The sequence below is a fragment of the Mercenaria mercenaria genome, chromosome 8 (genome assembly GCF_021730395.1).
Source record: "Mercenaria mercenaria strain notata chromosome 8, MADL_Memer_1, whole genome shotgun sequence".
NCBI lineage: Eukaryota > Metazoa > Mollusca > Bivalvia > Venerida > Veneridae > Mercenaria > Mercenaria mercenaria.
In genome coordinates, this window is record NC_069368.1 from 51,177,872 (window position 1) to 51,202,782 (window position 24,911).

General features: G+C 35.6%; 1 protein-coding gene and 1 long non-coding RNA gene across 2 annotated transcripts; both read right to left on the reverse strand.

Annotated features, from left to right (window-relative positions):
• Positions 1 to 275: 275 nt before the first annotated feature.
• Positions 276 to 24,646, reverse strand: LOC123566355 (E3 ubiquitin-protein ligase RNF115-like). The gene is made up of 9 exons (XM_045360344.2): positions 24,497 to 24,646; positions 15,886 to 15,935; positions 15,455 to 15,530; positions 14,250 to 14,443; positions 12,607 to 12,690; positions 11,672 to 11,759; positions 9,778 to 9,871; positions 6,991 to 7,106; positions 276 to 6,519 (listed from the first exon to the last, which is right to left on the reverse strand). The coding sequence occupies exons 1-9, from the start codon at positions 24,587 to 24,589 to the stop codon at positions 6,394 to 6,396; spliced, it is 921 nt and encodes a 306-aa protein (XP_045216279.2). The 5' UTR covers positions 24,590 to 24,646; the 3' UTR covers positions 276 to 6,393.
• Positions 22,444 to 24,441, reverse strand: LOC123547521 (uncharacterized). Its single transcript, XR_008372053.1, has 3 exons — positions 23,796 to 24,441; positions 23,018 to 23,205; positions 22,444 to 22,753 (listed from the first exon to the last, which is right to left on the reverse strand). It is a non-coding gene; the product is annotated as an uncharacterized LOC123547521 (long non-coding RNA).
• Positions 24,647 to 24,911: the final 265 nt, after the last annotated feature.

The following is a 24,911-nucleotide window of genomic DNA, read 5'->3' on the forward strand; positions in this document are numbered from 1 at the left end:
TCTGAAATCTGGTCCGTATTTTCTGACAAGAAGATTTTTAAAGTTTCGTTTCGAGTTTTGTCAACATAACACTGACGCCACAATGTGTTAAACGGTAACGTAAAATACTCAACAACCTCACAGGCCACTTGTCATACCAGATGAACCTTGTATATGTATAATTTTGTTTGTCTTACCTATAGCTTAGTTTCTTACAAAGTCTTTGACCTTTTCTTTTTAATCATAATAAATCTTAAATTTCGTACCATTCAGTAATAAAGAAGACAAACACAGAAGACGTTATAAATAGACATTATCTTTTGACTTCATAGCAAACAGATATCAAGACTTTCATATTATAAGAATAAACAAGACCATTGCCCGCAATAAACGTCCTCTACCAAAAGAGGCATATATAACCTTGGACAATTATCATCATATCCTATTGGAAGCTTGGACAAAGTTAAAAAAAAAAACAGGATTAAAGCAAAATATTTTGTGGCCATAGCAACCACAAATAAAGATGTAGCTCTTTTCTTTGGCCTGCATATTCTCCATAAGAACCCTCTATCCATCTATCAGGTTTAAGGTAGTTCTGCACGTTTGATAAACTGGAAAAGATGGCATAATGTCATTTATCTGGATAACAGAGAATATAGCCTGGATTCTGTGTTCGGAAATGAAAATAATTTTGAATTAATGGTAATCCTTGAGTAATTTTATTACAATGACTATGTTACTATCTTTCTAAAGTTAAAATATGATATCAAAACATCTGACAAGTTAAACAAGAGGACCATGATGGTCCTGAATCGCTCACCTGTCCCAACATGACCCAGTTTTGAACTGAGTATGACGTCGTTTTTTTTTCTATTATTTGACATAGTGACCTAGTTTTTGAGCTCATGTGACCCAGTTTTGAACCTGATCTAGATATCATGAAGATGAACATTCAGACCAACTTTCATACAGATCCCATGAAAAATATGGCCTCTAGAGAGGTCACAGGGTTTTTTCATTATTTGACCTACTGACCTAGTTATTGATGGCACGTGACCCAGTTTCAAACTTGATCTAGATATCATCAAGGTGAACATTCTGACCAATTTTCATGAACATCCATTCAAAAGTATGGCCTCTAGAGAGGTCACACGGTTTTTCTATTTTTAGACCTAATGACCTAGTTTTTGACCGCAGCTGACCCAGTTTCGAACTTGACCTAGATATCATCAAGATGAACATTCAGACCAAATTTCATACAGATCCCATGAAAAATATGGCCTATAGAGGGGTCACAAGGTTTTTCTATTATTTGACCTACTGACCTTGTTTTTGAAGGCACATGACCCAGTTTCGAACTTGACCTAGATATCACCAAGGTGAACATTCTGACCAATTTTCATGAAGATCTTGTGAAAAATATGGCCTCTAGAGAGGTCACAAGGTTTTTCTATTTTTAGACCTACTGACCTAGTTTTTAACCACAGTTGACCCAGTTTCGAACTTGGCCTAGAAATCATCAAGATGAACATTCAGACCAACCTTCATACAGATCCCATGAAAAATATGGCCTCTAGAGAGGTCACAAGGTTTTTTTATTATTTGACCTACTGACCTAGTTATTGATGGCACGTGACCCAGTTTCGAACCTGACCTAGACATCATCAAGGTGAACATTCTGACCAATTTTCATGAAGATCCATTCAAAAGTATGACCTCTAGAGAGGTCACAAGGTTTTTCTATTTTTAGACCTATTGACCTAGTTTTTGACCGCAGCTGACCCAGTTTCGAACTTGACCTAGATATCATCAAGATGAACATTCAGACCAACTTTCATACAGATCCCATGAAAAATATGGCCTCTAGAGAGGTCACAAGGTTTTTCTATTATTTGACCTACTGACCTAGTTTTTGATGGCACGTGAACCAGTTTCGAACTTGACCTAGATATCACCAAGATAAACATTCAGACCAACTTTCATACAGATCCCATGAAAAATATGGCCTCTAGAGAGGTCACAAGGTTTTTCTATTATTTGACCTACTGACCTAGTTTTTTAAGGCACGTGACCCAGTTTCGAACTTGACCTAGATATCATCAAGGTGAACATTCTGACCAATTTTCATGAAGATCTTGTGAAATATATGGCCTCTAGAGAGGTCACAAGGTTTTTCTATTTTTAGACCTACTGACCTAGTTTTTGCCCACACGTGACCCAGTTTCGAACTTGACCTAGATATCATCAAGATGAACATTCTGACCAACTTTCATAAAGATCCCATGAAAAATGTGACCTCTAGAGAGGTCACAAGCAAAAGTTTACGCACGGACGCACGGACGGACGGACGGACGCACGGACGACGGACGCTGCATGATCACAAAAGCTCACACTGTCACTTTGTGACATGTGAGCTAATAATTCAAAATAATGTCTTAAAACCAGCTTGAAATGCACAGATCACTTTAATCATAGGCAAATATCTCAAAAACAAGCTCACAGACCTATACATTTTATTTCACCATATTTTAGGCCATACATTTATTTAAGTTTCATTAACAAGACCTGTCCGTAAGACAGTCAATGCTCGACCATTCAAACTGTTGTCCCAGAAGCAGGAATATTACCCTAAATGTTAAATATCTATAGTGTTTCAATCCAGTATCTACATTAGTTTTGGAGATAGTAACTAGCATGTAAAACTTTAACCAGGTTTTTCTAAGTCCAAAAGGGGGCATAATTTGCCAAAAATACAAGTCAGAGTTATGGGACTTGACCAAGTGAGGTTGGAAATTGACATAGAAAAAGAAAAACAAAGTCTCAAAGCTGCATGCCTTTAAGTAATAGCTGTATGTACTCGCACACAAAACTCAAACTTCAAGTCCAAAAGGGGCACAATTTGGCCAAAATGCAAATCAGAGTTATGGGACTTGATGCTATCACCTAGTTTTTTAACCCTGAGGATACATGTGAAGTTTCAATTCAATATCTGCATTAGTTTTTGAGATAGTAAATTGCATGTAAAACTTTAACTAGGATTTTCCAAGTCCAACAGGGGGCAAAATTTGGCCAAAATACAGAGTTATGGGACTTGACCTAGTGAGAATGGTAATTGACCTAGAAAAAGAAAAAAACAAGTTTCATAGTTATATGCCTTTAAATGATAGCCACATGTACTTGCATGCAAAACTTTAACCAAGGTGTGATGCAGACACCAGGGTGAGTAGAATAGCTAGACTATTCTTCGAATAATTGAGCTAAAAACTACATAGTAGAGAAAGTTTTATTCAAGAAAATGTTATTTGTGATTTTCCCATAGACTCCCAATATGTCTAGCAAATCATGCACACAACCCTTTCTTTTTTATTTGCTGAATTTTCCAAGTATATTCTGAAGTTTTGAAAAATCAGGGTTTAATCAATTTCTACATTACAGATAAAATTTTGATCTGAACGTGCAGAACTACATTAACAAAAAAAATCTCTTGTATTTTCAAGGTTTTCATAGGATCCTTCTTTTTTATCTGACAGGTAGAAGACATACAGAGAGAAAGAAGAACAAAGTAAAAGGATGTGTACATTCTCCATACTGCTTTTTATCTACATACACCTGCTTTCATGAAAATAAAAAACGTTTGTGCTTTCAAAGATTAATATGGCATTATCCACCATTTATGACTAAATGATATAAACACAAATAATGGGCAGAAAAGCAGAAAAATTTAATGACTGACAGATGGGGGAAAACCCAAGTCTACTAGTGATACTCCAGGCGCTGACTACTATCAAATCCAATATATAAACAGTTGGATAACTTGGGTAATTCATAAAAATCTTGTCCTGCTACCTAAATGATATATCAAAACAACACATAAGAAATGATCATTTTATGTCTATTTCTTTTTTGTTTGGTTTTAGCCTTTTCAAAATTTTGGAATAGTCTAGCAGATTAATGTTATATTTCATTTTATCTGGGATACCTTCCTCTAAAAAATAACTCTACAGTCTTCTAAAACATTAAACGAACACCTCTTCAGAAATAATTGTAAAAAATTTCCCTATCTGGATAAAAGTTTTGCAACAAATAAAACAAGTTTCATCTGAATGGATTATCAAGTCATTAGAATATAAAAGCTTTAAAACACATTCAACAATGTCTATAAAATTCATGTGCCTGTGTGTGAAAACTTCTGTAATACCAATGAGTTAAACAAAGGCAGCTAAGTTAGTTTTTCATTATGCTACAGTACATTCAAACCAACCAGCCTTTGTGTTGTCTTATGTTCCAATACAAGACAAAAAAAAAACCTACTACATTTTTATGAAGAACCTTGTATGAGCAATGTCCCCACAAAAATGACATTAATTTTATAACAAAAATTACCTTGACTAAAAGCTATTACGGAAAATAAAACTGAAAACCTTAAGACATGTTCCAAAATATATTTCATTACATAACAGAAAATATGACAGGAAAATTAACATCTACCCTTTGTAGAAATATTACCCTTTCAGTTATACCAACAGTGTGTTCATATTGTTTTCATTAAAAATATCTATAATGTGCCATAGGGAGTTAGTTTTTATTTTTATTTTAGTGCAATTTTTAAACAATGTTTCAGTTATAAGGTTGGCATTTAGCCTAACCAGTGTTACTGGGTTTTGTACTAGTACATGTCTGTTCTTTGCAAGTAACTGCCAACTTCACCTCAAGATTTAGAGGTGGAGAACAAAATAACTATAGACAAAATGTCTTTTATCAAATCATCACAGAGAACATGTGCCTCGCCTGGAGATCAAACTCACAATTCTGTGATCTGCAGATATGCCCCTTCCCTACCGAGCTAAGCTGGCAGGCTAGCAATACAGACTGGTTAGAGATAAAGCTGATGACCCATACAATGGAACATAATCTGAATAATCAGTGTACTCACTGTAGCAAATATTTTTGTTCATCAGCATACAAAACACAAGTCAAAATTACATCATATCACTTCAAACAATTGTTTGAGCTAATATAAGAAATATTCAATAGTTTACTCATAAATGTAACCAAACTTCATTTCAAGATCACAAAGTCTTGTGATTAACTGTCTGATAAACATTTAGGACTACATTTCATTTTCTAACTGAAATAAAAGCAGCTTATTTAAACAGTAGGATTTGAACACCAAGTTTTAAGATATTCAAAGCTAAAATTTGAATTTTAGACGTTCTAAAGCAAAGAAAGTTTTGCAGTTTTGCAATGGCATATAGCTAAAGTATGACAACAGCAGAGGGTGCATTAGGTACTCTGACAAGAGGACAGACATGTAAAATGTGTTATTCTATACACAAGTATTATGACTTCATTCTATCCACTAATAAAGTTTTACACATTTTCATTTAATATCAAGTCATATTATCTACAAAAATCACATTTCAACAATTACACACTGAAGTCATTTATCTTTTACATTAGCAATTAAAGAATTTTTTATTTTAATCAATATATCACTTTACCACTGGTCTTCTTTTTTTGCTGAAATAAAACCCCTTTTTTTTATTTCAAACAAGAGCTATCAGTTAATTGGTGTATACATGTACAGTGCTCCCTCACTACAACACCCTTTGGGAGAAAGAAAATTTGGTTGTTCTTTAGAGGGAGTTGTTGTAGAGAGGTAAATAAAAGAACAATTAGCATATTTTGGAGTCAGTAGCAAGTGTTGTTGCAAGGAGGGAATTGTTGTTCAGAGGGCTGCTGTAGAGGGAGCACTGTACTCCCCAAATATATCCCGGACATAGGAAGTGCACCAACATAAAAGGACAAGATTTAAAACCATTCAAAAGAGTTATGTCTCCTGCAAATTAAACAAGTTTTAATAAAATATATTAGAAAATGTCTATCCCCTCTCTTAGCAGTATATCAGAATTAAAACAGAATGTTTCAATCAATTTTTTAGAATATTTTTATCATAATATACATGCAAGAAGATAGAGAAATTAGCCTTTAGCCTGCTTACTGCAAGTGATACTGCCTTTGGGACCAGTGCAGACCAAAATCAGCCTGTACATCTGTGCAGGCTGATCATGGTCTGCACTGTTTGCTATTTAGTCAGTAAATTTTCAGTGAACACCCATTCGAATAATAAATGGTACTGCCCAAATTCAATGATAGACCCTTCCATTTTAGAAATTTAGCAGGGTAAAGGTTAATCACCACTTGGGGAAAAATCTGAATTAAAGCTGTCTTTCCGACCTTGTAAGTACTTTACTATAGCAATAACAACACAAATATGTTACAAAATCTCATTTTAGAATCCAGATATCAATTTCGTTAGATATCAATTTCACTGCATGTAATCTTCAAATATACATTTTTCAAATAAAAAATAAATGAGTTCAGTGTGATTTAATTAAACATTTATTATATTGTTTATGTCATTCCATTTGAAGAATCATTATTCAATGGGGAGTCATCGTCTAAGATTGGTGTTATAGTGTCTTTGAGTGACGTATCCTCCCCACTTAAATCTTTTCTACAAACTGGACAAGTCCCATGCTGAAATTGAAAACAAGAATAATGTCAACATTGTATAATATAATAAACCTTTTAACATTGTATATTACCGTTTTTTTATATACATTGTACCTGGGAAACCCCAGAAAATGCTTGATAGAATAATATTGCTCACAAGTCCAAATACGACCCTTACTACAAGAGTAACCAGACTTAGAAATCCCTAAAAAATTAAAATGTCTGTTTATATCTAGTGACACATATACCAAGCTTAATTTGAACTGGACAGAAACTGTAGAGTTGAGTACACTGTGTACAGATGTAGCTGTAATACCATGAAGTCCAAGAAATGGGACAAGGGTATAAAATTAGCCTGGAGCTGCCTTCCATAACTGAAGCCTGGAAATGGAAAGTGATGACAGACAGATGAACAAAGCAACTCTGTAATAAATCCCCTGTTTTCAAAATGAGCAAATAAAAACAACCACAGGGGAGATTTTAGACAAAACTTACCATTTTTAACCATGTGACAATACACTCTATATGGTAATGGTGATCACAGGGGAGCTTGTTTACTTTTTCATCTACTCTAAAATCATCCATACACACAGAACACTGAAGTACATTCTCTGGAAAACATAAGTAAATATAATTAATTCAGAATGATATAAACAATTTTATTTTTCTGATACAATTATATGTAGAACAAGAGGGCCATGAAGGCCCTGTATCGCTCACCTGACCTATTGACCTAGAGATCATCAAGATTAACATTCTGACCAAGTTTCATTAAGATATGAATAAATGTGGCCTCTAAAGTGTTAACTAGCTATTCCTTTGATTTGACCCCGTGACCTAGTTTTTGACCCAGCATGACCCAGATTCGAACTTGACCTAAAGATCATCAAGTTTAACATTCTGACTAAGTTTCATGGAGATACAGTCATAAATGTGGCCTCTAGTGTTAACAAGCTTTTCCTTTGATATGACCTAGTTTTTGACCCCACCTGACCCAGATTCAAACTTATCCTAAAGATCATCAAGATTAACATTCTGACTAAGTTTCATGAAGATACAGTCATAAATATGGCCTCTAGAGTGTTAACAAGCTTTTCCTTTGATTTGACCTGGTGACCTAGTTTTTGACCCCACCTTAACCAGATTTGAACATGAGCTATAGATCACCAAGATTAACATTCTGACCAAGTTTCATTAAGATATGTTTATAAATGTGGCCCCTACAGTGTAAACTAGCTTTTCCTTTGATTTGACCGGGTGACCTAGTTTTTGATCCTACATGACCCAGATTCAAACCGGACCTTAAGATCATCAATAATAACATTCTTACCAAGTTTCATGAAGATATAGTCATAAATGCAGCCTCTACAGTGTTAACAAGCTTTTCCTTTGATTTGACCTGGTGACCTAGTTTTTGACCCCAGATGACCCAATATCGAACTCGTCCAAGATTTTATTGAGGGTAACATTCTGACCAAGTTTCATTAAGATTGGGCCAAAAATGTGACCTCTAGAGTGTTAACAGTCAAATTGTTGACGACGGACGGACGACGGACACAGGGCGATCACTAAAGCTCACCTTTGAGCACTTCGTGCTCAGGTGAGCTAAAAATAAAAGGAAACATATTGCTTTTATACTCCTCATATGATGTTTGAACAGGCTTAAGCCGGTCAGTTAGGTCAGCCACTTACAGATAGTTTGTGGTGCAAATTCATTCTGCAATTTTTAAGCAGTCCGATCACATTTAAACACATTATTATCTCAAAATGTAGGTGATAGTCACTTTTTTTCAAAGTAGAGTTCAAAGTTCAGAGCAAAGGGCCTTATTTCCTCTCACAAATCTGTACTGTGAGGAATCACTTTTAATCACAAAACGAGGGCCACATAAAAGAAACTGACCATGTTCCATGTCACTCATGTTTTAATTGGAAATGCAGCCTTTTGCGGCTTTTGGTCCAAAGTTTCTTTGACACTTTTTAAATTCTTGTCAATACTATACACTTCTAGAAAAGCTTGCCTGTCAAAAGTCAAAACTATTGCCAAACCATTCAGTAAGTGTTTTATTGCACAAAATCAGACAAAATTTTCAAAACGATTCTTTTCAAGTTTTGACTTAGCCTAGCAAAAGATAGTGTAGGATCATTAGATATGTCATACTGCATATACCTTGGGCCATAAGTCACATGGTTCATACAGAATATCAGAGACAAAATTCAAGTACTTTTCAAGGACTTTTTACAATTTTTCAAGCACTATTTTTTTCAAAACCACGACCTAATCTGAACAACTTTTATTATGTAATGCAAAAATAAAACAACCATCACTTGTCACACCTTTGAAAATGACGTAATTCGATTATTAGATTGATGTGATTCACTATTTTGCTGAAGTTTATCGCTTTTCTTGTGATTTTTTAGCGCATTCCTACTAATGATACCTCAAAATTTTGTCACACGACGTACAAATACACTTCGTTCTGTCTGCTCTATAGGGCTTCAGCCACTGTTTATATTCATCTTTTGTCTCCCACTTACTTGAGTAAACATGTCTATTTTTCTTACTCATTTTAATTCACTGGAAACACTCGCAAATAGCTAAAAATTGCGAGTTATTATTCCCCGTACTTTTTTAACGGTGATATAGTAGAAATAGCACTCTGTAAATATCGATAAAGTGTGGCCGTAAACCACTATAATAGCATAAGAGTGACCCGATCCTGCAATTTCACGAATTTATTTTCATTTTCTCCGATTTATTTTAAGCCTTAAATTCTTTTTGCAAAGCAAAGTTACGGAAAGAATATTTTCAAGGAGTGAAAGGTCAAATTCAAGGAGTTTTTTTCAAAATTCAAGTACTTTTCCGGGTTTTTTAAGGGTTTTTGTCATTTTCAAGGACTACCATCGAATTCAAGGACTTTTCAAGGCCTGTGCGAACCCTGAGTCATGTAATAATTCTGAATAGCAGGTTGCTAAAGCTTTTCTTTTTGTCAAGATTAGCATTTAACTTTATCAAATTTTGGTACATCGTCACCTCTATCACAGGTTTAGAGTCATACAAACAAAATCTGAATAAATACGACAGCATTTCCAGTTTTGAGATGCCTCTCTCAGCAGTATTTCAGGCACAAGCATGCTGCTGCTAGAACAATTACTAATGGAACGTATGATTACCATCACTATTCAGCCGAGCACTTCCCGACATGTATACAATGTATGTAATAATATAATGCTTGAAGAATCTGATACACACATGGGACAGAAATGACCAACAAATACACCTACCAACTTGTGTCTGTGTTATAGTTACAACTGGTAAACCGTCTATCTTTTCCTTTTGTGCTGGAGGAGCACCAGAACCTTCAAGTTGATTTAGTAACTGAAATATAACATGACACCATTCTGAATGTACTTTCTAGTTGTAAAATTATTATGGGATTAAAGCTGATTTCAAAAATGTTTCAGAGCAAAAATCAATCAATTCAACAGTAATTACTTCTTCTCCTTTCTGTAAATAATTACTTTCCATTTCTACCAGTTACTAGTTTTTTCCTCTCTACTTGAAATTATTACTATTATAGAAAGCTGAGCATGAACGACTTCTTTTGTCAAACTGTCCTTTTTTTCTTGTGCTAGGTCACTGGTGTGAAGATTAAATTGACGTTGATTTTGTTAGTTTGTTTAATGATGCAATGATATAATTTAGATTTGACTTGCCAGCTTTTAATGGTGACAGATCTTCTCAGAGACACTGGAAACTGAGCTGTCCGTAAGACAGCGTGCTCCACTATTCACTTGACAGTAAAATGAATACATGTCTGAATAAGAGACCTCTACTTCAAAAGGAAGATATACCAAGGGGCATAATTCCATCAAATACACAAATCTGAGTTATTAGGATTGTTACAACAAATGTAGATGATGATGATAAAGATATATTTTGAGTTTCAAGTCATTATCTTATATAGTACCAAAGTTATGTCCAGAAAACGAGGTTTGTAAAAAATTTAAGTACAAAAGGGGCATAATTCGGTCAAAAATACAAATCAGAGTTATGGGGATTGTTACCACACATGCAGATGATGATGATAAAGATACATTTTAAGTTTCAAGTCTTTATCTTATATTGCATTAAAGTTATATCCAGAAAGCGACGACTGCAAAAAAGTTTAAGTACAAAAGGGGCATAATTCTGTCAAAAACACAATTTGAGTTATTGGGTATGTAGCCACACATGCAGATGACTACAAACAAATACTTTTAATTTCAAGTCATTATATTTTAAAGTACCAAAGATATGTCTGTAAACGAAGCTCTCAAAAAAATTTAACATGAAAATAATTCAAATTATAACTTCTTGGTGACCTTGACCTTGGGTATAATGGGCCCAGCCCCTGCACATACTTTGTTTGGATGCTGGACAATGTTTATGTGAACTTACAGTATGATATAAGCAAAAGTAACAAAGATTAAAACGAAAAAACAAAGGTTGCCGAAAAACTTTAACCTTAAAAATAACCTAAGTATAAGACTTTGGTGACCTTGACCTTGGGTATAATGGGCCCAGTCCCTAAACATACTTTGTCTGTATGCTGGACAACGTTATGTTAAGTTACAGTAAGATATAAGCAATAGTAACAAAGATATGACAGAAAAACAAAGGTTGCCAAAAAACTTTAACCTTAAAAATAACCTAAGTATAACACCTTGGTGACCTTGACCTTGGATATAATGGGCTCAGCCCCTACACATACTTTGTTTGTATACTTGACAATGTTTATGTGAAATTACAGTAAGATATAAGCAATAGTAACAAAGATATGACAGAAAAACAAAGGTTGTCGAAAAACTTTAACCTTAAAAATAACCAAAGTATAACAGCCTGGCGACCTTGACCTTGGGTATAATGGACTGAGCCCCTATACATATATTGTTTGTATACTGGACAATGTTTATGTGAAGTTACAGTTAGATAAAAGCAATAGTAACAAAGATATGACAGAAAAACAGAAGTTGCCGAAAAACCAAGAAGGGTCATGCCGACGCCAACGCCGGGGCGAGTAGTATAGCCCCCCTATTCCCTGAATAGTGGAGCTAAAAAGGCAATATACCAGTAAATAATCTGGACAATAAATATTATATCTAGCAATTGAAATTTTTTTGAAATGAGGTTACTAACTTGAGTAATGATAGCATCTAGGCCACCGGCTCCCCAAGCATAATCTTCTGGAGCACCATGTAGAGGTACAATGCCGGGAACAATGTTTCTGAAAAACAAAAACATGCTTGAAAAAGCTAGCTTATGCATACTACTGTCAATATCCCAGGTTACAAACCATTCCTCCATAACATTGCAATTTATCAGCAGATCCCTAATTACACTGTGTGAATAAAATATTGTACTGCTGTAAATTGCAAATAACAATTCATCGAAAGTAAGGAATTATGCGAAGTCCAAAATCTGCAAGTAGAGATGTAGGGCAATAAATTACATATGCATTTAAGACAAGCATTTTAACATCAGGGACACGATTTGAATAAATTTGGTAGAAGACCACTAGACAATGTTACATACCATATATCTCGATTCTGGGCCTTGCAGTTCGGAATGTTTTAAAAAAAAAAACCTTTCTGTTGGAATGGCAACCAGAGTTATGCCTTGAATAAAATTCTCTTGAATCGTTTGGTAGAGGACCACTCAAGGAACAATCAGGTCAAGTTCCATCAACTTCCTCTATATGGTTTCAGACGAGATGTTGTTAGAAGAAAAGTGAGAATAAACAGAGAATTATGGTGAGTAATCACAGCAGTTCTACCTGAGCACTCAGTGCTCCAGTGATTTAAAATTTATAGAAAATAATCTTTATTAAAAGGCTATTAGCTAAATAATAATTAAACAGTGTATACATGACATCCTAAACACTAAACCAGTTAGCAATTTTCTTTGATTTCAAACTGCCAAACCTTTTCAATTGTGGTCAAATTAGACTCCACAGGCACTGAAATGTAAGTGCTAGGTACAGATTTTGGATGCAATTAGACATCGGGTACAGATTCATTGAAGACAACACACCCAGACAGTTAATATTTCAAAGATAAGCTATGCAAACTTACACTGGAATTCCTTGCATTGTTATTCCCCCTCCACCTCCAGCACCTAATTCATTGTCTAATCTGTCAGAGAAGTATTGAAATAACCTGAAATAAAACAATCATACATTCTTTAAATGTAACATTAAAATACTTGAAAACTTGTATTTAGCTGATCTGGAAGTGAAAGACTGTTGACATTTTATCTGCATCACTCTGGTATGACCATAAATCATGAGATGTTAATGTTTGTTTTGCCCAGTTTTAAGTAGTACAGACACAATTTAATGGAGATTTTTATAATAACAAGAGCTGTCCATAAGACAGCCAAGCTCGACTATTCGAAATATTGTCACAGAAGCTGGAAATTATTACCCAAAATGTTAAATATCAAAAGAGTTTTAAGTTCAAAAGGGGACATAATCAGAGTTATGGGACTTGAATGCATCAACTAGTTTATAACCCCGAAGAAACATGTTAAGTTTCAATTCAATATCTGCATAGTTTTGGGGATAGTAACTTGCATGTAAAACTTTAACAATTTTCTAAGTCCAAAAGGGGGCATAATTTGCTCAAAATACATGTTAAGAGTTATGGAACTTGACCCAGTGAGGTAGTAATTGATCTAGAAAGAATAAATAAGTTCCAAATCTATATGCCTTTTAGTAATAGCTGTATGTACTTGCACCAAAACTTTAACCAGAATTTTCTAAGTCCAAAAGGGGCATAATTTGGCCAAAATACATGCCAGAGTTATGGGACTTGACCCTGAGGTAGGTAATTGATCTAGAAAAAAAAAAAGTTTCAAATCTAATGCCTTTAGTAATAGCTGTATGTACTTGCACGCAAACTTAACCAGAATTTCTAAGTCCAAAAGGGCTAATTTGGCCAAATACATGCCAGAGTTATGGGACTTGACCCATGAGGTAGGTATTGATCTAGAAAAAGAAAAAATAAGTTTCAATCTATATGCCTTTTAGTAATAGCTGTATGTACTTGCACGCAAAACTTAACCAGAATTTCTGAGTCCAAAAGGGCATAATTTGGCCAAATGAAGGTCAGGTTATGGGACTTGGTGCTATCAACTATTTTATAACCCGAAACACATGTGAAGTTTCAATTCATATCTGCATTGTTTTGGAGTAGTAACTTGCATGTAAAACTTTAACCAGAATTTTCTAAGTCCAAAGGGGCATAATTTGCTCAAAATACATGTTAGAGTTATGAACTTGACCCAGTGAGGTTGGTAATTGACCTAGAAAAAGAATAAATAAGTTTCAAAGCTATATGCCTTTAAATGATAGCTGTATGTACTTGCATGCAAAAACTTAACTAAGGTGTGACGCCGACGCCGACGCCAGGGTGAGTAGAATAGCTAGACTATTCTTCAAATAGTCGAGCTAAAAAGGAGGATCCAAGATTATTCAGGCATGGACAACCACATTCCCTCTTCCAGGCAGCCAAATAGGTTTCTTACATGAAACCCAAGTACGGCTTGAACCCACAAAGGTCAGGGTCGTGAGATGCAAAGTCAACAACTTAAACCACTCAGCCAAAGGAGCAAGGCATCAAAAAGGTAGTTGACATTAGCAAAGTTTGTCAGTGACCTCAAGTTTAACCTGCTGAAATTTTATCCAACACCACCCTTCTTTTAATGAACTACTGACCCTTGTAGATACTGGTTTCGTATTGGTCGTGTTCTTCTGAATGAGACCCTAGGAGGTTGGAAAGCTCTGTGTTGCCGCCGTGAGGAACCTTCTTGCTCGTCATCATCAGAGTCCCGGTCTCGAGCCCAAGCCACGCCCTCATCTCTCTCAGCCGCATGATTACTAAAACTTTCAAGAAATGCTCGACCCCATAACTGAAATAATGACAATCATAGATGCTAATAATAATCTATCACTTCAGAAGACAGTCTTCGATTCATGATTTTATCTTCTTAGGTGCTTTGTTCCACCAAAATTAAACCATTCTGTAATGTTTCATAAATAAAAGAAAAGGTATCACTGAATAGTACCCCTAGATGTTGTTTTGCTTCTTATGTCCACTAGACTAGCTTAACAACTGATGAAAATCTTACATGCGAGATATGGAATAGACAGGAAATAAAGATAAATCATGATTTTTGACCTCTGTGACCTTGACCTTTGACCAAGTAACCTAGGTTGCATACACTGTCATCTCCAAGAAGCAGTTGAAGCCAGATTTACATCTGTGGTCTAGATAATATAGGGTGGACACAAAATAAAGCTATCTGAACCCAAAAAGTGACTTTGATCTGGATCGAATGTCTAGGATTGTTGCAGTATCTTGTATCATTATGATGGTAAATACTTATATGTGAGAACTTGAAAACCTGAAAGGAATGACAGACATACTAATAAACTGGGCTGCCAATATATTCTGTGAATAAAATAATTTCATGGATATGTCAGTATAGATAAAAGCCTTTCTTACAAGACATCACTGCAAATTATAAAGAACAAAAAGATTTTAAATTCTTCAAATTATTGTTTGAGAAATTAAGACATTTACCTGTATCTTACATTAACACTGCTATAAAGAGAGTTAACATGCTCTTATTCTAAAATCCAATTCTTTTCCTAAATAATCAAGCTAAAACTAAAATCTTAAAGCTTTAAACCTTAGCCTGCTGGCCACAAATGATAATGCTTTTGTGACCAGTGCAGACCAAGATCAGCCTGCACATCCGTGCATGCTGATCATGGTCTGCACTGTTCGCTATTCAGTCAGTAAAATTTCAGTGAACACCCCTTTAAATAATAAGTGATGCTGCCCAAATTGAATGATGGACCAGTCCATTTTAGAAATTTAGCAGGGTAAGCTTTAAACAATAAATGACTGAACTTACCTCTGCAAACCGAGATGCTGGGTCTGAGACCGGTTGCTGTTGTGTTGTGCTTGTGCCAGATGCTGTGTTCACATCCCTGAAAAGTGTCCATAGGTCAATCAAACAATAAATTTAAAATATATTCTTAGAAATATTTATTTTGTCTTTATAAAGAAAAGAATGCAGTAGTTAACGTAAAATAAAAATTCTACTACAAGATGTAAAATTTTGTACAAGCCTGTAATTGTAATAGTAATACAAGCTGTGAAGTATGTAAAAGTCTGTAATTCTAGTTCTAATACTACGGAAGTTTGTATGAATCTGTAATCTTATACTAACTGAAGTTTGTATGAATCTGTAATCTAATACTAACTGAAGTTTGTATGAATCTGTAATCTTATACTAACTGAAGTTTGTATGAGTCTGTAATTCAAATAAAATCAAAGACTTACTCTGATATTTCTTCTATAAAACCATTGTCACATTCTGGACAGGTAAAATCCTGAAATACAATATAATGTTCTTGTTAACATGGAAAATTCCAATCCAAATAATGAGAATTAATGAGCAGGTCTTATACTGAAGATTTAATGAAATTCCATCTTCAGTCTATCTGTTACGTATGGAAGAGTGTTAGTGCCAGGTGCGTTTTTTTATTAACTCGAAAATATGAGTTACGTAAGTCGAAATTTCGAGTTATTACCCGAAATTCTGACTTATTAACTCGAAATTTCAAGTTAGTAACTCAAATTTTCGACCTATGTAACTCTACTATCTTGCCCTTTTATCCGCAAAATTTGAACGTCTGTCCGTCTGTCAAAGGCCAAAAATGTAATGGACGACTTTTGACTCTTCGAAGTGGAATCATCTATCTACACATCCATATATTGTACCGAACATGTAGGGACTTGAACATATACTACCATACATCAATGTATGACCTACCCTAGCCTCTAGAGCTACTCCAGATTTCAAACTGTATCCAGGAATACATACCCTCATTTACATGTATAGTATGTTCATGTGGTAGGGGCTCGAACTAGGTCGACAACCTTCCAGATATGGTCAAAAATATTTTTTTAGCTAGGCGCGTCATTAGGTGAAAATGTGCATTTTTGACTATTTCAGGGACCATAACTCTGGAAATAGGGGGCAGAGCCAGAAGATAAATAGAAGGTGCACAAGTTCATATCATGATAAAGACTCATGCAAGGTTTCATCAATTCATATGAAATACTTTTTGAGCTAGGTGCGTCACAAACCTCGGACAGACAAGACCAAATCTATATGCCCCCTCCACTCAGTTGTCCATGCGCATACATTTAGACTGGGCGTCACTACTGCTTGTGGATACTGAGATACCAGCTTACATATAAAACCTTAATAACCAAAATTTTCAAAGTCAAAAAATGGGCGTAATTTTGTAAAAAAGCAAAATAGAGTTATGGAGCCTATGCACTGTAAGTCAGTTTATCACAGTGAATAAGTGTGTGAAGTTTCAATCCATTCTCATTAGTGGTTACTGAGATACCAGCTTACATACAAAAACTTAACCAAATGAGGACGCCGACACAGACGCATGGGTGAGTCCAATAGCTCTACCTATTCTTTGAATAGTCAAGCTAAAAATGTGCCCAGTGTCCTAAGGATATAGTTCACACTTGAAACTACTAAGGGCCATAACTCTGGTGTTACTTGGGCAATCTGACTGAAACTTAACAGGCACTGGTCACATTTCCCTACAGTGGTGAACATGTACATGAAGTTTTATCTAAATATTCCAAACCACTTCCTAGATATGGCTCCGGACTGACGGATGGAAAGACTATATCCCTCCTCCTTCGACAGGGGATAACTAACCAATAAATGAAGACTTTAATTATCGTTTGATGTTGGACACGTGTGTCTGAGATAACTGATTATGTTTAATTGGATTATCTCACCTATATAAATAGTGTAGGCATTTATCATCTTCAATAATCACCATTTAACGCCTAATTAAGTGGATGCAGTGTATCCTTTTCTGTAATAAACTTCAAGGAAACTATGTGGGTAACATGATTAAACTCTATTTTCTGAGAAAAATCAATTAAAATGACTCTATTTCCATGCTGTGTTTTTTATAAAGCAGTTGGTGTAAATGTAATATGATGATCTCACATGTCTGTTTTTTGATACTGTATCTCACTGCTGCATGATGATATTTTTCCGCTATTTAAATATTTTCCTTAAAATTTAATGTTTTGTTTAAATACTTTTTTCATTGATTAATGAATAATCAAAAGTATTGCTTAACAATTTAAAGGCACTGGTTTTCAGATCATACGACAAGATAAACAAATAAAAGAGAGAAAATTTCTAGGTATCATGCATGAAATAAATTTATGCTGTATTTCTTAAAGAGTTATGGAAGCATAGTAGTTGCTTTTACTAATTTTTACACTGAGAATTGGAAAGTATTTGTAACGCTTTACTGGAGGTAAACTGCATTCATTCTAAAAATCTATATTTAACGGCTGTTAAATACATATTCCTCCGTGGTGTATTGGTAAAGACAGTGGGAGAGCATTTATTGCCATGGCGGCCTGGGTTCAATTCCACATGCGAGCATCTTTTTTTTCTTGGTTGGCATTTTTAAGATAGTTTAGAAACAACAAGAGCTGTCTCCATAGGATGACACATGCCCCCGATGGCACTTTGAATGAATAGTTATGGCCAATGTTAGAGTTTAGGACCTTTGACCTACGGAGCTGGGTCTTGCGCGTGACACGTCGTCTTACTGTGGTACACATCCATGCCCAATATTTTTAAAATCCAAGCATGAATGACAAAGATATGGACCGGACACGCCCATCAATGCACTATGTTGAAATATGACCTTTAACCTCTAAGTGTGACCTTGACCTTTGAGCTACGGACCTGGGTCTTGCGCACGACACGTCGTCTTACTGTGGTACACATTTACGCCAAGTTATTTGAAAATCCATCCATAGATGACAAAGATATGGACCGGACACGAATGCACTATCATGAAAAATGACCTTTAACGTCTAAGTGTGACCTTGACCTTTGAGCTACGGACCTGGGTCTTGCACGCGACATGTCGTCTTACTGTGGTTCACATTCATGCCATGTTATTTGAAAATCCATCCATGGATGACAAAGATATGGACCGGACACGCCCAACTATCATGAAAAATGACCTTTAACGTCTAAGTGTGACCTTGACCTTTGAGCTACGGACCTGGGTCTTTCGCGCGACACGTCGTCTTACTGTGGTACACATTCATGCCAAGTTATTTGAAAATCCATCCATCGATGACAAAGATATGGACCGGACACGAAAATTGCGGACAGACTGACAGACCGACAGACTGACAGACGGTTCAAAAACTATATGCCTCCCTTCGGGGGCATAAAAACTCATATTCTAATGTTCATAATAATTTTACATCCCTACATGGCCTACATAGTCCCCTAATGATGATAAACAAGTGTGCAAAGTTTCAAAGCTGTAGCTCTTTTAGCTCTTTAGAAAAGGTGGACCTAAACATAAATTGTTACCAAGAATCTCAAATTTTCTAAGTACAAAAAGGGCCATAATTCTGACATAAATGCATATCACAGCTTGGCCTACATAGTCCGCTAACGATGGTAAACAAGTGTGCAAAGTTTCAAAGCTCTTAGCTGTAGCTCTTACAGTGATTAAGAAGGGAGTCAGTGGCACAGTGGTTAGCAGGTTGGACTACAATGCCAGCGGTCCGGGATTAATTCCTGGTCGCGGCTGATATCCCGACTAGTGTTCAGTACTGGGTGATATACTTAAATTGGTACTGTTTCCAGTAGTATCAGCCTAGACTGGATGCTGGGGAGGTAAATATGAGGCCTGTTGTGGACTCGGCTGGAAATAAGTTGTTCCATCCATTCCAGGTGGGGACGTTCGTTGACTCCCCACTTTATTGTGTAAAGTTTCAAAGCTGTTATTGAGAAAAGGTGGACCTAAACAAAAATTTTAACCAATGCCGAAGTTGACAAAAATACCTCGTAGATTTTTTTTAAAAATCAGACGAGCTAAAAACCTAACAACACCCATCTTAATTGGTAACTTTCAAAACCATATCCTGTATAATTTTCTTTCTCTCTGGCTAAAATCAAATTTAGGCTACTTCTATTGCTTACTCTGGGGTGTAAAAAAAATAAATTCCACCACCCACCCTGCAGGACTAGTAGCCAGTCACTTTTATGAAAGAAGTACTATAAACAACAAACAAATTGCAAATATAACACACAGTGGACAAATAATATTCTCTTGTACACTAGTCACTATGTTTCCTTTTTGTTTAATCATATAAAATTCATATTCGTTTTCCTTATATTTTGTTTTCTCGGCAAGACGTTTTTCACCTTTTGTCATCTCCACCACCCGGTTGCTTTCCAAATAAACTACGGATGTTGGTTTTGTTTGGATGTTGATGCTTTGAGAAAGTACGGGAAAATAAATGGTGATGATAATAACATTTACTTGGATAAAATATCTTTTATCTGTACTGGCTTATGGTGCATGTTTTTATTATAATAAAGGTGTCGTTAAAAATAATAATCACAGTCTAGCATGCACCTGTTAATCATTACTGTTGTGCGATTGAATTTTAAAGTGTATGCCGACACAAAGATTGATATCATTTTTCTTGAGGTAATTCAGAACATTCTTTGTTGAATTTTGGTAAAGTTATGATGTAAAAAGCACTCGCTCAATTGAGTATACAGTGAGGTCCACTCGTCCTAGCCCGACTTTAATTAGCCAATGCGAGCCAGTAAGTGGAATTTTACACCCCTGGCTTACATGAACACAACATACATGCTCAGATGAATGTGTACACACTGAAACAACAATGCAAATGTTCTTTGTGCATCTAATTTTTAGCAATTCAAAATATTTAAATAAAAATAAAGCGAGCCCGAGAATCAATCTTTATGGTAACAAAAGTATACTTTCACACTTCGTGGTGGATTTAAAACTTTTGCAGGAAGCTTATAAGGTGCCCGTTGCAGAAAGGAAGTAGTTCTCTTTGCAGTGAAATTGTGAATATAGAACGTCATTCAACTGCTGAAAATTATTTATTACGTTCAGCCAAAGATGAAATACACAGAATGGCAACAGAGATAATCTCGCATAAGCTCGTATCACCGCGCTATCTTACTGAAGCGTTTGCTGACTTGATCACTCGTGATCAAATCAACAGACACTTATTAAAGCATTACACTGGTGATATTGCCAGTATGTAATAAACCGAATCGGATCCAATTTTCGAACAACTGTTGATTTCTCAGACTTCCAATCATAAATTCATTCCTTCCCCGTGTAGAAATATTCATAACATTAAAAAAAACACCATTATCATTAAAACAAACAATCTGATAGAAAGTTTTTTACAACAGAAATTTTTATCCGTCATACACCTGTTAAAACGAGATCTCATTCAGTTCCCATGTGATGTTGGTGAGATTTGCTCTACATGCCTTTCAAGTTGCAGATATATTTATTTTTATAGCCTCTTTGGTTCAACTTGATTTCTTTGAGCTAGCTTTGAGGCTTTCTTTCTTTTCTTTTATAGTAATGGCAAATTTACGTTCAATACCGATACTTTATAAAGGTCGTCACGGACGGTCCAGCCGGACCACTTTTTTGGCCAAGCATGATATCGGCTGTAATCGTCCGGACCAGATTTTTGCATTAACTTTCATCTTTTGCTTTTTTAAAAGTGTAAAAATATTGCCTTGTTATGTAACTATCCACCAAGAGTGGTATCGGTCATGTATGTCCGAAGGTGTGAAAACAACTTTGACACTTTCCGTGTCAAATTTATCAACCCTGCTTGACTGGATTAATCATAACTAAACAATTTCCTGATGGATCTTTCATCCAGTATGATATAAAGGACGATTTCTTTTATAATCTATAATAATTGTTTAAAAACATGGAAATCAACTGTGTTTAAAACAAAACTTACCGAAAGCTAATTTCTTCTAATTATTACTTTCAAATATGATTATTTATCTTAAATAATGACGACATACATATCAGCTGTAATAAATACATCAACATTTATAGCAATCTGCTAAAATTGACCAAATGTTGGAAAGTTATCTTTGAAAAATAACATGAAATAGACTGAAAATCTTAACAGAAACTGCTTTCGAGATGCAAGAAAAACGCACTTACTGGCATCCCAAATGTAAAAATTTTCTCGGGGGAGAACCCCCGAACCCCCTTAAAATAATCATAGGGTTGGGATGGGGATCCACCTCTCGTGCTCCCCCACCCCTCTCCTTCCTTCGGCACTCGAAATATGATTATTTATCTTAAAAAATTGCTTTTAATCAAACGAAATGCCGACATACATCTCAACTATAAAAACAATACATCAACATTTATAGCGATTTGCTAAAATTGGCCAATGTTGGAAAGTTATAGATCTTTGAAAAATATCATGAAATTGATTGAAAATTTTAAAAGAAAATGCTTTCAATATGCAAGAAAAACGCACTTATTTGCATCCCAAATCTTGAAATTTTCTTGAGGGAAAACCCCAAAACCTCCGTTAAGAGAAGAGAGAGGATAGGGAAGGGGAAATCCCTCTCTCGTGATTTCCCCCTCCCCTGTCTTCAGCACTCATGGGACGCCGAAGGCCGGACTACTTTTACGAAGCCGGCGACGGCTCTGTTTTATGGCCATGCATGGGGGGCTAGAAAAAGTAAAAGGCTGCCATTTCTTTAACTGCGGATTATATATACACATAAACCAGGCCCTTCCCCAGAAATTTTTTAAGGCGCTGGGGTAAAGTTTGCGTGGCGGGATAAGGGGTGGGTGCGGGAGGGGTTCCCCCCCCCCCCCCCCCGTGTTCGTTTTTTTTTTTAAAAATCGAACCCAAATGGTGCTTTTTTAAGTATACCATATGCAAAAAAATACACAACAACATGTATTTCATTACTTCTACATTTTTACATAATCATATAACCATCAATATTTCATATACACTAAACAGATGTCCACTTCTTTTATATGTATTTTCAAACAACACATATGTCCTTCCACTTCTTTTGTACTAACACTAACAACACATAGGCATTTTTGTTTTCATATACCGGTAAGTGTCTGTCTTTGGCTCTGTGCCATTCCTTTACTGCACCACTGAAATTAAAGTCATTCAATTTTTGTCCCTGCATGGACACCATGAGTAAGGCATTAAGCACTTTCATGCTCACCGGTGAATGGTGGGTGGTCTTTACACATTCAACTGCTGAAACCTCTCTCACAATCTGAAAGTACAAAAAAAAAGTATTTGTTATTTTCCCAGAGCAAGGATAACCAAGGATGGATTTATATTGTAAAAGTTCCTAAGATTTGACATTTATCTTGTGTTCTTCTGCACAATGAATTGCAACAGTATTTCTGTTAAATATTTGTGGGTGTTAACAACACCACTGCAGCTTTTTTACACACAGAAGCAGGTTCTGTATTTCAAGTTTAACTACTGTATTTTACTGCAAGCAGCAAGTTTCAGAAAGAACATGTATACACACCAGCTGTGGAGGTTGGTAGAAGCAGTCCCACTGTAGCGACTTTGCTCAGGTTTGGGTGAGACTCGGACAGATTACCAACAATCCACTCCATGGTGCGCAAAGTGTTCATCTGTGGTAAGGGTGGCTTTCGCCTGTGCCCATTCAATAACTGCCCAGTCTTCTTCAAGGGAGAAGAGTGATGAAAGAGCCTGAAATGAAACATAAGTTACAATGACATGTTTCAATGACTTGACAAAATGAATCATAACTTTTTTGTAGTTGATAAGTTTCTTGTTGTTTTTTTCTTCTAAAATTCTTTGGACCATACATGATGCTGTAAATATAGTCAGTAAATAAATAAATCAATGTTTATTTAGCATAGAAATATTGACTTCCTTGAAATACAGCAGAAGAGAATTCATTCATCCCTTTTATCGACTAGCCCAGTTCTTTACGTGAGAAAGTAGGCAGTTGCTTATTTGGAACTGGTCTTTCCCAGGAACGATGGTTAGGTAACCTGCCCTAAATTTTGTGTTTCCACTGAAACTTGTATCATTTGGTCTTTGCATGTTTACTTTGAGAGATACAATTCAAGCAAAGTGAAACAAAAAATATCATAGTAGATAAAGTTTAATATTTAGAAATTAATAGCATCTAAACAATTGTAGTTAAACATCCTCGAAAAAGTTTGCTTCAGTTCATCCGGAACAATGCTTTCAAACTTCAGCCAAAGAATCACTGGTCATTTTAATACAGTTGCCTTTCTCTGCTAATTATTACTCGATAACAATTAACTTACCCATGCACTCCGTCACCAACTGTTATCCCATTTCGTTGCAGAGACTAATTATAATCTTTAACTAATTATAATCCAATCACTCCTGCTCCAATTAACCGCAAACTTGTGAAAACACAGACTTTCATCAACACGTATCGTCTTTAAACCCTTATCAGTACACGGTAAACAGCTAGCTACACTGTGTATTCATAAACTTCCCCGATCAATATTTACCTGAGGTATCTCACAGGGATGAAATCGCTTACTGATTTATAACGCTGCGCTAATAATTGAGGCACCGCGCGGGATAATTAAGCGCTGCGGGAAGCTGTATTTCGTGTTTTAAGCGCCGCGGTAGCGCGGCGCCTTATGCGGCTGGGAAAGGGCCTGATAAACTGTTGTGCAGAAAGGAAGATGTTAGCAGGGTTAACATCTTCCTTTCTGCAAAGGTATTTGTCTTTTACATTGCATATTACCTACTTCTTTCATAGTCATTTGGCCCATACATGTCAAAATATGTTTCATCTATGACATACTGGTTAAAATGAACCAGCTTGCCCCAAATGGGCAATATATTTGACCCGAAATATACAGATAATCACAAAAAATCTGTAAAAAAACATCGATATCCTAGACCTGTCAAAATGCTAACAAACAAAAGTTCTAACATGTGAATATTTTTAAGCTAGACTTATCAGATATAAAACTGAACAAATTATTACTGGAAGTTTTGGTTCTATTTCTATTGAGCACTGATGACAGTAAAATCGACTGTTTGCAGTTTGTTCTGGATTTTCCACAGCTGCTTCCGCCATCTTGATTTGAGTGTGTGTACTACGTCATGAAAAAGGTAGTTGCCGTATAGTTTCCCGAATGCGGTATCATGTCTATCCGGTACAGGTCACAGAACACAAAAATTCTGAAAATACGGCTTATAATAAACAATGCAATTTTCAAAGTGTTGACTGTGGCCAGTTTAGATAGAAGGAAAACATAAATCTTTCAAGAAATATTTGGATTTTGTTATAGTCGAATTGATGGACATCTTTTTCATGTTCTTCTTTAGTCGGTCCAAAAGCTCATATAAGCTTATGTTGTACTTGTTTGCCGACTTTAAATAAATCTTATCTTATCTTA